This window comes from Urocitellus parryii, chromosome 6 (assembly GCF_045843805.1).
Source record: "Urocitellus parryii isolate mUroPar1 chromosome 6, mUroPar1.hap1, whole genome shotgun sequence".
Taxonomy (NCBI): Eukaryota; Metazoa; Chordata; class Mammalia; order Rodentia; family Sciuridae; genus Urocitellus; species Urocitellus parryii.
Window position 1 is genome coordinate 147619547 of NC_135536.1, and position 14100 is coordinate 147633646.

Sequence of the window (14100 nt, forward strand, 5' to 3'; positions counted from 1 at the left end):
ACAGTGGTCCCCTCTCCTACTCCTCCCAGGGCGTGAGAAACACAGTGGGCTCTGGTATGCTGGGAGGAGGGGATCCAAGAACATTTCCCTGCCCTTGAGAGTCTTAGAACCAACATCTAGAATGTGGATCTAGGGCTGAGGTGTGGCCCAGTGGTAGAGCACTGGCTATCATGAAAGAGGCCATAGGTCGGAACCTGTAGCACCATGATAAAAAAAAAAAAAAAAAGAAAAAAGAATGCTGGTCATTCTTCATTCCTGCATAGATGAGTCTTTGAAGTGAGCTCCAGGCCAGAGGCTTGAATAAAAGAGAGGATCCTGTTATTGTCACACCAGGAGGGCCACACAGGGCACCCTTCCTGCCTAGGCTTCCATTTGCCTTGATTGTACCTCTCTGATGTAGGCAGTTAGAAAACCCCAACTCCAGCCCCCTGACTGGCTCAGATACCACCTGCAATTTGCAGACACAGGATACCGACACTATGAGTTCAAGTTGTCCAAGCTGACATTTACCAAGCTGACACCTTCTAAACCTTAGTAAGTTATTCAAATTCTCTGGGCCTAGTTTGCTCATAGGAGTAATGGGGTTTCAATACTAGAACTTGGGGAATTATCACTGTTTGGTGGACAGTGAGGACTATGTAAGAGCTAAGGTGGCAGTCACATTGGGGATACTGGAGCTCACCAATCTGGATAGCATTCTGATGAAATATAGCTACACCTAGGAATGGAGAAGCTATTTGCTCCAAGGACTTGGCTTCTTCTTTACACACTAAACTTCACAGAAAAGACTCCCACTAAGGCCCTGGGACAAGTCTATGCCTGTTTTCTTACCTTCTCCTTTACTATCTACATTTCCCCTTCTTGGGCTTCCCCAGTCTGGTTTTCTTGTTGGCTTCCTCTCTTCCTACTCTTCTGCCCACCTAGGAGCAAGGGGCTCACTGCCCATTTATAGAGAACGCTAGTCCAGGATTGTGGGTTCTGCCAGATTTGCCAGTTCTGCCCTGGAGCAGTCATGTGGTATAGGTGACTAAAGATCTGATTTGCAAAGCCCTGCAAGTGAAGGAGACCCTGAAAGATCACTCAATAAGACCTAGTGCTAGGGAAAATGCTGCTCAATGATAATGTACCAGGAAATGTCACTGGGTAGGAAAAACTCAAGTGATTTGACTATAAGGAAACATCCAAATGTCTGCCACTCAGAAACCTCCTGGAGCTCAGCAGAAGGGGAGATAATAAAGTCAACATGTTCCCTTTACTCATGCTCTGAGGATCATTTACCTTTGATGAGTAAAATCAAGAAATCACAAGTCCTCATACAAAAATTTCTAGAGTGGCACATGTCTATAATTCAAGCAACTCGAGAGGATGAGGCAGGAGGATTGCAAGTTCAAAGCCAGCCTCACCTATTTAGTGAGGTCCTAAGCAACTTAGTGAAACCTTGTCTCAAAAAATAAAGAGGGCTGGGGATGTGCCTCAGTTGGTTAAGAACCCCTGGGTTCAATCCCTAGTACTCCCTTCTAAAAAAAAAAATTTCTAAAGGTGTCTTGTTCACTAAAACTTCTATTCCTGGGAATCATGTTAGGGCCCAAGAAAACCCAGATGAGTAGGGTAAAAACACTGACCACAAGATGCTGTGGTCTAGTGGAGAGACAGATACCCTTGCATTCCAGGGTCTAGTCCTTTCAAGGAGCTCTGGGAGGACACTTCCAGCCCTGCTGAGCAGGAGAAAGATCAGGAAAGATCATTTTAGCTAATTCTGAAGGAGAGCAGGGTTCTCCAGGTAGACTGTATGGGGAATGGGTACCTGGGTTAAAACAATAACAAATAGCAAGCATGAAAGAAAGAAAATGCATACAGAGAGTTTCCAGAACACCAAAGGTCTGGAATAGCTGTAGAATGTAGTAAAAATGAGGCCTTTGGGGTTGAGGACGGAGCAGGAGGGAGGGACAGCTTGCTCACAAACAGCTGAACGTATTGTGCTTTGCTGAGCAGGAGCTTCTGCTGATTTTAAAGCAGTCAGAGGACAGCATGAGGCTTATGACACTGAAGGACCTTCTTGTGGCAGTGTGGGAAACGGCCCGGAAGGGAGGCAGGGAAAGCAGAGTGGCAGTAATCAGGGTGTTACCAGAGTGCAAGAGGCCAGGCCCATTCTGGGCTGTGGCTGTGGGCTAGGGAGAGTGACAGGCCTGGTCTCTGGAGAGAGGGCCCTTATCTGACAAGAGGGCAGCCCCTCCTCCCCTTCCATTGCCCTCCTTCATTCTGCACCTGGAGAAGAGTCTGGTAAAGATTGCTGAGGTGGACTTGGGCCTCTGTGGGCAAGAAGCTGGCTCTTCTTGATCATTTCTCAGAGTTGTCACCAGGATGTTTTCAAACCAAAGGGGGAAAGTTTAGAAATTAAGGTTCCTTGCAAAAACACAAGCACTAACATCAGTCACTGATTTACTTATCTTCATAGTGGAAGCAACCTGGTTGACCACTCTGAGCTTCAGGAGGCTGATCCATTCTGGCTGTTTCTTCCCACTAAGAAGATGGCTTCACCCAACAAGGACTCTGAAAAAGTGATGTCAGCTCCTGGCAGAAACTTAAGAGGCCCCAAGGAGGGTCAAAGAACTGACATTGACAGCCCCTTCCTGGCCCGATTCAGCAAGGGGAACTGTGCACAGCACAGCAGAGCCGCACGTCTGGCCAGGCTGCGGGGCCCTGCGGGGTGCGGCTTGTTTGTGTCCAAGCGGCCAAGGGGGAGACAATGAGACTATTTCTTCCTCTCTGCAGTGCCACCATCTCGACACTGAGGGCATTGATGGGCTGGTTACCATGGTCACCCAAGGCTGCCAATCCCATCCCACAGAGTATGAGGCTCCCGACAGCTGATGGCTATTCATCCTCGTTTCTCGCAGGACTGGACAGGGGACTTGTGCCTGCCACTGGGTCTTCCAAATTCTCAAACAGCAGAGTCGTGATGACATCAGGAAGACCCATGATCGGACAGGGTGACAGGAGTCATCTATCCTAAAAGCATATATAGTAGGCTCCGGAACAGTGCCAGGGTCCATGGGATTATTGGCTCTGCGTGCAGCTGACCTGACCCAGAAGTAAAGGAGGTGTCACAGGTACACCCACCAGGAGGGATCAGTCACTGAATGACTTCAAAAAACAAGGAATTACGATTAAAAGGCAGTGGTAGAATTGTTTTGGTAATTAACCTGCAAGAGCAGGAGCTTGACCATGCTTCTTCATAAAGATCACCAAGGGAGAGTATACCACAAACACTAGCTTAATAAATGCATGCATGTCCCGTGGCCACAGACTGCCCTGGTGTAACTTCACAGCCATCATGGAGGTGGCAGAATTGGAATTGATCTTAGTGAGCAGCCAGAGGACCAACTTTGGACTGACTCACCCAGGAAGCCCGAAGTCCAATGGCAGACAAGCCAGCAGGCCATAAATAAAAGGGTGACAGGGGCTGGGGAGCTCAGAAGGGCACATCCACTAGGCTGGGGAAATCAAGGGAGGTCCACTGATGGATCTGATGATGGCACTGAGCCAGGAGGGAGGGATAACCAGGTGGATGGGGAGAAACCCCACTGGGCAGAAAGAACAGAATAAGAAAGCCTAAAGGGAAGCAAGAGCACGAAGAACAGGGTTCAGCAGAGTTGGGGCTGGGACTGGGGTAGAAAGATTGGGGTATAGCAAGAGGCCCGGAAGCAATGCAGGCAGGTGGGAGGCAAGAGGACTATTAGAGTTTAGACTGGCATCCCCTAAAAGCTCATTTGTGAGACGATGCAAGAAGATTTGGAGGAAAAATGATTGGGGCATAGCCTTAACCTAATAAGTGAATTCATACCTAATGGGATTAACTGGTAACTAGAGGCAGGTGGAGTGTAGCTGGAAGAGGTAGAATTGGGGCATGGCTTTGGGATGTATATTTGTATCTGATCAGTGGAGTTTCTCTCTGCTTTCCAATCACCATGTGAGCTGCTTCCCTCTGGTACACTCTTCCACCATGAGGCTCTGCCTTACCTCAAGCCCTGAGGAATGGAGCTGGCCTTTTATAGACTAGGACCTCTGAAACCATGAGCCCTCAAATAAACATTTCCTCCCCTAAAATTGTTCTGGTGAGGTCCATTAGTCACAGAAGTGAAATAGGTAAGACAAGGACCCAGCCTGCACTGGACAGTGGCACAGAGAAGCAGGGGACCCAAGAACCAGGAGAATGATAGATAAGACAGATTTACTCATAGGCCAGATGGGATGACTGGAGCAGGTGGAGGTAATGATGGATTCCAGGCCTCTGTCTCAAGCACCAGGTCAGGGGATCCCTCTCTGGAGACAGGGACCCGCACAGAAGGAGGTTTGCAGTAAAGGGCAATCAGTGTGGTTGATAATGTGTGTTTTCAGTAACTGAGTGTGACATCATTCTAGGAGGACCAGATGGGTTGAGTTTATGTTTTCTTTTTTTCTTTTTTTTTTTTTTTGGTTGGGGGGGAGAGGTTGGCAAACAATGAGAAAGGTGTTTATTTTCCTGAGTTACAGCTTGTTCAATACATAGAACATTCTGAATATCAAGAGCTTTTTAAAGTATCTAATGGAGTCACATTTTGTTAGAATCTGTACAAAGACAGTGTTAGGGAAAAAAAATCACAAATTAACAGTTAATGGGTACTAATGCAGAACAATGGTCCATGCAGTCACCCTGCTATATTCAATTCTTTCAGTTTGTTTCCTGAAGTATTTAATAACTTCAGAAGCATGTGCCACTTTTACAAAGATAAGGAAAGGTTTAAATGTTTCTTCTTTTACTCTCAATAGTCAGTAAAGTTCTACTGTAGTGAGGAAAAATGCAAGGGCACTTACCTCCCACCAATGGCACTATTTGAGCTGCCAATGCATTAACCCAAGTCATCAACTAATGTCTGCGTGAAAAGATTTTTCCCAATTTGGGAATGAAGGAGTTAACTTGAAAAATATTAAGAAAGGGACAACTGAGGCCCTTAAGAAAACTATTTTCTTATATGAGTTTATGTTTTCTATGTCATTGGAGAGATGTATGTTTCGGTGCTGATAAGAAGCCAGACAGAATAATGCTAGCATAACGTGCAGCACTGTGTGTGTGTGTGTGTGTGTGTGTGTGTGTGTGTGTGTGTGCACCTGTGCATGTGTGTTAGGTGGAGGGAAGAAGAAAGACTGGCTGATAGGGTCCATTTGTCATTCATTTGTTCATTCCAGTAGGGAGCTGAAAGGCTTCCAGTTGTTGGATGGCTGGCCCTTCACTCAGAAGCAGGAGAAAGACCCATCTGTCAAAGGTGATGAAGATAGAAGATAAGTTGGAGGGTGCAGGTTTGGAGCCTGTCAATCACCAGCTTGTCAGAACCCAGTTGGACCTAAGGCCTCATTACTATTAAATAATCTGGTGACACCTCCCTGCAGGGTTGGTACAGGCTCCCTGAGTAAGAGCACTTACGTGAGAAACGTCAGCTGGGCAAGCACATGCCTGGGCTTCTGGTCAGTGCCAAGGCCAGACACAGACCCTGTGAGCTAGGAGTGACACAGGGACTGAGGATGAGTACCCAGAAGCACATTATGAGCAGGGTACTTGAAGGAGGAGGGGAGAGGCATCTGCAGCCTGGACTGGGCTGGAGAGGATTCATGGAATTACTTTTTGGATGGAAAAATCTATGTGGAAAAGAGCTCAGGATGTTCCCAGGATGGCAGGGAGTTGGTGGACACTGGAGAACAGAGTCTTGTCAGCCTTATGGACCTGTGGCCACTCAAATTGCAAGGGCAGAAAGGGGTCTAGATGTGTCTAGTCTCACTGACCCTGTGAACAGCTCAGTATTTCGGATTTGCTTCCTTGGTTTTTACCTGGAGAAACTCAACCCCTTCCCAAGGACCAGTCAGCTGGAACATATGCTCAGGCTTAATTCTGGGCCTGCCTTTGGACAAACACTGCCTTCTGGGGCCTTCCTAGCTCAACATACTACACCTAGCTCAGCTTTCATTACCACTCTCCACCCTAGTCCCAATGACTCAGGAGGGCAGTCCACTCAATTAAATCCTGTCTGCTTAAATATGTGACCAACTGAGTAAAAATGCCAAATGAGAGGGTATGACACAAGCAGCTTCAAAATCATAATCTTGTCTGTGTCCCCCAGTTCACACCCAGGACCTCTCCCAGGCCAGCCATGCACATGGCTCTTGGCTCAGAGCACATAACACCAAGAACATTCAATAATTAGTCACAGGTGACTGCTATTCTGGGCTTCCCCTTGTCCCTATCAAGCCCCTGACACCCTCGCTGGAACACATTCTGGACAATATTCTAACACCTGGTTAAGGCCTCAGCTGGTTTTTCATTGTGAGAACAAGCTGTCTGCATCATGACAATTTTCCTCCGCTGACAAATGAATTCCACAGGTCCACCTGAAATTCTGGGCCAGGTACAAACTGCTCCGCAGCTATTTTAAGAAAACTATTTAAGGCAAGTTCAAAATCATTTAAGGCTCTTAGATCTTTTAGGGCCCTGGCAGCCAGCCTGCCTTTTTATGTTCAGACGCAGAACCAACAAATTAGCTCAATACCCCAGGCAAAGCAAAAATCCAAGGGGAAGTAGGGTGTCTAAGTGTCACCCTTCAGATAAGCATCACTTCCCAAAGCTGCAGATGCTGAGTGCTGTGAATCAGAGTGTAGAGAGTATCTTGCTCTCTTCACATAAACAACTTAACTTTTCTCAGAGTCATCAATGTCAAAGGCAACTATTCACATGAGTTGGAATGACACCCCTTCCCCCAGCCAAGAGATGAGTCAAAAGAGAAGGGAATCTGGTAGAAGGGAAGGACAAGAGCTGGGAGCCACGGTTCCTGGGTCCTGGGTGCAGCTCTGTCCAAAAAGCCACATGATCTGCAGCCAGGCATTCTGTTTCTCCAGGTCACCATTCCTTGATAAGCAGATCAGCCCAGGCTGAGAGGCCTAAAGTAGGGAATGCTCAACCTGGGTCCAGAGGCACCTGTGCATCCACAGATGTGATTCAAGTGGTCCAGGAACACCATGGCATGTATGTATAATGTACATTTTTTTACACTTTTAACATTTTATTTGTATATAGGTGTGTATGTGTGTAATGTACATGTCAATACATGTATGTGTATGTATATGCATGTGTGTATGCACATGTATTAATTCTCATATATAATGTATTCTGATATGAAGACAGTATAGAATGTCTAAATGCAATTTTGTATATGCATATTTGCATGCACTGTCCCTTAATATTCATAGGGGACTGGCTCCAGGATTCCCTCTGATAACAAAATCCACAGATGCTCAAATCCTTTATATAAAATGATATAGTAGTTGCATTGTCCCTATACACATCCTTGTACATACTTTAAACCATCTCTAGAGGACATATAATCCCAAAATAATGTAAATGCTATGCAAGTAGTTGTTATAGCACATTGCATAGGAAATAAAGATAAGACAAAAAGTCTGTACATCTTTAGTTCAGATGCATTTTTCCCCTCCAGACACTTTCAATCCAGGGTTGGTTAAGGCCAGGAACAAGAAACCCAAGGACATGGAGGGAATGCACGTGTATATCATGAATGAGAACAATGAAGGTCAATTTTGACATCTTTTTCCCAAGCTTCTTTTTCCTCTTTCCTTTCTCAGAGGCTACTACCAACTACAAGTTGATTGGCATCCTTGCAACCCATGCTTCTAAACTTTTACTACATCTGTAAGCATTCATAAATATTACACTATTGTTTTGTGGATTTTTTAAAGTTTGCATAAATACCATTACATAGTACATCTGCAACTTCCTTTTTTAACTCAACATTCTTTCTGAAATTTATCCATGTAGATATATGTGGGAGACCAACCTCGCATGTGACTGAGTTAACTCCCCTGCTGAGCTATGTAGCATCAGGCACCCATGCTGCTAGACTGCCCTGCTCTTCTAGGATTCCAGTGACTGTGTCTTGGTGCCTGGGTGTGACTTCCTACAGCCCCATGGGTGGAGCTATGCTCACCTATTCCTTTGAAATATAACCCCTTGCCCTGTTTAGGATAGATTGTTTCATGGAAGTGCCTTGTGTGTGTCCCCTACTCTTACTGTGCCCTTGTGTGTGGCCTACCTACATGTCAGTCAACCTGCTGACAGTGGACATCATGAAGATAGACTCAGCCCCTGAAACCTGACCCCTTGCCTCATTTGAATAGCTTCTCCCCAATAAAAGGGGTCAGCCTGAGCTCGCTCCCTCGCGCTCCCTCGCGCTCTCTCTTTCTCTCTCTCTCTCTCTCTCTTCCTGCGGACCCTTAAGGTCAGAGGAGCCATCACAGTGACCCCAAAGAAAAAGGTATTTGTGTCTCTTTGTGGTTATTTCGTGCAGCCCAATTAGCCTATTTCACCTGAAGTGACCCCTGAGCCTTTTAGTCGTGTACAGAAACCCGACAGATATATATCTTGGTTTATTCATTTATAACCACTGCATAGTGTTCCATGGTGTGACTTTTATTTCTCCATTCTTCTACTGGTGTATATTTAGGTTGTTTTTCCCTTCTTAAGAAACTCCTGAAAGCACATTCCTATATCAGGCTCCCTATGCATGTGTGCAAGAGTCTGTCCAGTATGAGCTTAGATGAGGACTTACAGGCACAATGCAGCCTTGCCATAGAAGCCAAAATGCTCTCCTACTTATACTAGTTCCACCAGCAGCAACAACTGAAAGTTCTCGTTGCTCTACATTCTTGCCAACTCTTGATGCTAATGCCTTTACATGTTTGCCAATCTGATAGATGTGAAATGGTATCTCGTTATTGCCTTAAGCTGTTGTGCTGCCGTAACTCCCAGTGAGGCTGAGCATCTTTTCTGCTTATTGGCCTTTTGGATCACCTCTTTTGAATTCTCTCTTCATATACTTCCACATTTTACCTGATATTTCTCTTTTCCACATTGACTTATAATTTTTAAAATACCTTATGCACTAATTGGTTTGTTATAATACTTTTCCTGGTCTATTACTGGTTTTTAATTGTTAGGATGTCCTTATTTATATAGAATTTTTATTTTAATGTATCAATCCCTTCCTTTTTGTATTAGCTTCTTTCAGGCCTTTTAACACTATCTGGAATTTACTGTTGTGGAGTATGAGGTGAGAATCCAATTGTTTCTCCATGTGGAGAGTTGCTTCTCCAGCACTATTAAATAAGTGGTCCATGTTTTCCCATCCCTTTGTAATACTTCTGCTCACATATACAGGTTCCCCTACATGCTTGGTTGAGTTCATTCCACTAAGGGGCTGGACAATCACTGGGCCAGTGCTGAACTGCTAGGATTGCCATAGCTTCCCTTCTTGCTCTTCTTTTTCAGACTTGTTTGAGGTATTCTTGGACCTCATGCTTCCATATAGAATTCCATATGAATTCTAAAGTTCCTCTGTGGATTTCATATTCCACATATAATCCAGTTGGGTCTTAAACAGAATTACACTGAATTAACAGATTAATTTAGGAGTAACTATGATATTTAATCCTTCCATACATGAACATAATGCATCTCTTTTTTTACCCTTAATATTTCCTTTAAATGTTTTGTAATTTTCAGGGGCTGGGAATGTAGCTGAGTGGTAGAGTGCATGCCTTGCATGCACAAGGCTCTGGGTTCAATCACTAGCAACATTAAAGCTTAAAGATTTCTTTTTTAATTAAATTTTCTCCATAAATCTCCTTTTTATTTTAGATTTATTCCTAAGTATCTTATAGCTTTTATACTAAAATTAATTACAATTTGTTTTATCTTCTCAGATAAAAGTTGCTGTTATATAGGTAGCTCATGTTGATCTAGCAGCACACTCAACTTTCCTTTTAGTTCTAATAGTTAATCTTTATATTTCCTTGGATTATCCAAGTAGTTTAGTTATGTGATCTGTCAATAATGACATTTGACTCTTCCAAATTTTTATTCCTGTTTTTTATTTCTCCCTACCCTATTTTTTGGCATTATATGGAATGCTGGCTAGAGGAGGCAAAGAGTAACTAGCTTGCCTTATTTCTGAATGATGCATATTTTTTAATATTTATTTTTTAGTTGCGGTTGGACTTCATACCTTTATTTTATTTATTTTTTATGTGGTGCTAAAGGATCAAACCCAGGGCCTCTCTCATGCTAGGCCAGCTCTCTACCATTGAGCCACAACCCCAGCTCCACGATGCATTTTTTTAATGGGAAAGATCCAGAGACTGTATCAGACTCTGAAAAAAAATCTATGATTCAAAAAAAAAAAAAAAGTGAATAACCACTGGTCTAAATTACCTTTGGACCATGTTAGATAAACTGAGTCAAATTATCAGTTTTGTAAAATAGTCAAGCAAGAACTCAGAGCCCAGCCACAATGATGGAGGGGAAACCAGTGCTGTGATTCAGGCAGGTACAGAGCATAATACTAATTGCTCATCAAGGATTTGGAAAGTCACACAAAAGAATACAGCAAGAGACAAAGAGCAGGGAGTGCAATTGTCAGAGGTGACACAGGCTTACCGTGTGAACACAAACAGCTTCCCTCCCTTGCTTTACCCCCATTTACTCATCTATAAATCAAAGGTAATAACGTCTACATCTTATTTATGAGTCACAAATTCTCCTGGTTGAAAAAAGGCAATAAGCTTTTTAAAGAGTTCTTATTGAGTGGGTAGAGGTTGGAAAGCTCCAGGCCTTTTCCACATTAGCAGTGCACTTAGAGGTGGGGACAGAAAGCCAGTTTGGGAATAAAGAGTAATAGGCCTCCCTTGAGTAATCATGCCCAGGCCTTTGAGACAGCTCCTATCCCCAACAAAGTAATCCTTCAGTTTGTGAATGTCCCAGTGACCCCACCAACACCATGCCTGCCTACCAAGCTGAGTGACCAGACTGTAAGAGTCCACCTTGACTGCACTGAGCAGAGCTGGGGAAACCCTCAGAGACACCTTGGAATGTTCTGAGTACAGGGTTACATGCAGGGGGCGGGGGGGACCCTTCTCACCCACAGGCAAAATCAAGAGAGCAGACTTTATGAGAAAGCAACTTAATCTAAAAGTTGATTCAAAGGCCTTGCATGATCAGGGAGGGGCTGGACAGTTTTATTTCTGGGGACAGAAATGTCAAGGGAGGCTTGACTGCGCCTCTCTGCCTGTCTCTTGCAATATCCAAGAAGTTATAGTTCAACTTCAGCTCCCCTCTTCTCTTTTAATTATGGGAACCCAAAATCCAAGCACTTTGTAATTTACCATACTTGTAGCTGAAGACAAATTGCTAGGCCACCTGGGCAGAGCAGCAGAGTGTGGCAGGAGCACCCAGAGCCCTTAAGCAAACAGGAGGAGTGCCTTCTACAGCCTGGACAATCAGCCAGGGAGATTTGAAAGCTATAGAAAGAAACAGACAGTGCTACCCAAGGCAAAATCTTAAATCACAGGCTATTTGAGGAGACCTGAGGGGCCAAAAAGAAATTTTTTTTAAAGACATACAAAAGATGTGAGTATGTTTTTTCAGATAAAACTCTGAACCACCTTGTGAAATTAACTTGAAAAGGCAGAATCTACCCTTCCAAGAGGTCTTATACTCCACACTAGCAGTATCAACACCCAACTTGGGATGAGGGAGAAATGTTAGATCAGGGTTGCACCACACTTTGCTGGTTTCTGTCATGGATAATGATGAAACTAAATTTAACATGGCCAGGCACCAAGTTGGAGTTATGAGGCAGTGCTTCCTTGTCACTTCACTTGCTCCTCTTCAGTGTGTAGTTCCTAGATTTGTTAACTGCACTGAGCGGTCCCCTGGTGGGACTGCACACTTCAGCCTGCTGAGGTCCTCCACGGGCCAGAAATTCGGATCAGCCCACCCCACCAGCCTTTTGTGGGGTCACAACAAAAAATAGGGGGACTGCCTTGAGAGTCCTGCGGAGCTATGCAGCCTTCCTGCCCAAGGCTCAGCCTTTCTTACTAAATGAAGATAGGGATAGCTTGAGGCTGAGGGCAGGGGTACTTCTGCCTCTCTGAACAACGTTACTTCCAAACATTGGGTCTTCCAAATAACATTGGTTAGTTCCAATACCTGCATTCAGTGTGCACTGTCACCATCCCTAAGCGTATGCTCAAGTCAGGGAAATGACTTCCCTAAGGTCACACAGCTAGAATGCAGGCAGATGGCAAAAACAAAACAACCCTCTGGGCTTAGAAAGGTTTGACCCGCAGCCCCCAACCCCGCCTCCAACCCCCGGGCTATGCTACTGGGTCTTACACTGCCCGGGAAATCTTCCTGAAAGAGACTTGGCTCCCGCGCAGGTACCAGGACACCCTGCCTCCCAGAGCTCGCGGATACAGGGAAAGCGAGTCCCCGAGAGACGCCTGGCCACGCGCATGACACCTACTGAGTGTCTGGCCTCCCGAGCGCGAGCACCAGGCCCAGAGTCCCGCGCCGCCCGTCGAGGGCAGGGGGTCCAAGCGAAGGCCATAAAGGGCTGGCTGGGTGGGCAATGAAGACAGCGCCGGTGAGCAGAGTGCGACGCTCCAGAGAGCTCCCTACTGCCGCGCTGACGGGCAGGTGTCCGTGCCGGGCCCGCTTCCGAGGAGACACTCCCGAGCGCCAGAGCTGGGCGGCATTGCCAGGGAACCCGCGTCCAGCTCTGCCGAATTGCATGGGCAGCTTACCCGAGCCACCTGGTCCTCTCCGCAGGGTGTCCCACGCGCCGCACTCCCGGGCGACTCCCGGCGGGACGCCCCCACCACCCTCCCAAACGCGACGGCCAAGCCGTCCCGGACGCCTTCCCACGCGGCGCCACGGGCCGGGCAGGCGACAGAGGCGCCCCTTCGCGCGTGCCCGCCGGCCGCCGGGAAAGTTTCCGGCGCGCTGGGCTGGCCGCACTCACCTGGCCCAAGTTGAGGTAGCCGTGCGCGGCGGCCACGCGGTCCGCGGCGGCCGGGCCGCCCAGCACTTGCACTGCCCAGTGGTTGGTGTAGACGGGACGCGGCGGCGGCGGCGCGGAGCAGGCGGCGGGCAGCGCGAGCAGCAGCAGCCAGCGCCAGGGGCGCAGTGCGAGCGGCCGGAGCCCTGGTCCGTCGGCGCCCCTTGCGCCCCCTGCGCCCGCGGCGGCGGCGGCGGTGGCGGCGGCCCGGGGAGGCGGCCGGGGCCCGGGCGCAGGCGGCGCGCGCAGAGGCATGGCAGCGGCAGGCTCGCGCGGCGCCCGAGCGGCGAGTGCGCCGGGGGGTGGGGTGCCGCCTTTTAAAGCCGCTCCGCGCCGGGGAAGCGCCGCCGCCGCCGCCGCCGCCGCCGCGGGCGGGAGCGAGGGAGGAGGAGGCGGCCGCCGCGCGTTCCCGCCCGCGCGGCCCGGTGGCGCCCCTGGGCCCTCGCTCGTTCGGCCGGGCGCCGGAGCCTGCGTCCAGTCCCGGGGCTGGGCGCAGAGGAGGCCCGAAACGCCCCCCACCGGGGGAACTTCTCCGCAGACTTTTGGGTCTCTAAGCACACAGGTCTGCCCTGAGCGGAAGCCTTGTCCCCGCGAGTTCTGCTTCGAGCCGGGAAGGTCTTTGGGACATCTCAGGTGAGTTCCCCATTCCCCAAGGAGTTTCCGCTGATGCCTTCCCAGGGATCGCGCACCGGAGGCAGAACTCACCTGGCTGTGGTTCCCCCAGGCCAGGCAGCCTTGCCCACCTGACCACCGGAGAGTGGGCTTGCCGTGTGCAGGGTCCTAAGGAAAAGGCTTCCCCGAAAGCACTGAGGTGTCCCAGGACCCGGCCTGATTGAAGGGGCACATTGAATTGGGGAAAGGCATAGCCTATTGGCAGCATTCAGCTAGTTTATAGAACTCACCTAGAGAGGCAGACTGTTCTGGTGAATCTCTAGACTGACCACGGAGCATCTGTGTGATCTTGGGCAAGTTATTGTCCTTGTTGAGTAGGCACTCCATCTGCAAAATAGTGGTAACTGTGGTTTCTACCCCATATGGCTGTTATGAGGATGGCATCGGCTCTTGCCATGCAATCAGCTGTGATAAATATTTGCTTTGATGAGCCCAGGGCCTGCCACCACGTGGAAGGTAGTCCCTAGATTGTGTATACTCTTAAAAAGCA

The 14100-nt window shown here is 47.7% G+C and overlaps 1 protein-coding gene across 2 annotated transcripts in view; it reads right to left on the reverse strand.

The window, feature by feature from the left end:
• Positions 1-13193, reverse strand: part of Pcsk6 (proprotein convertase subtilisin/kexin type 6) — a 194486-nt gene extending 181293 nt beyond the window's left edge. For both annotated transcript variants that reach the window (XM_026394720.2, XM_026394719.2), the window contains exon 1: positions 12903-13193. In XM_026394720.2, coding sequence (XP_026250505.2) covers positions 12903-13193 — 291 coding nt within the window. The remainder of the gene's footprint in view (positions 1-12902) is intronic.
• Positions 13194-14100: the final 907 nt, after the last annotated feature.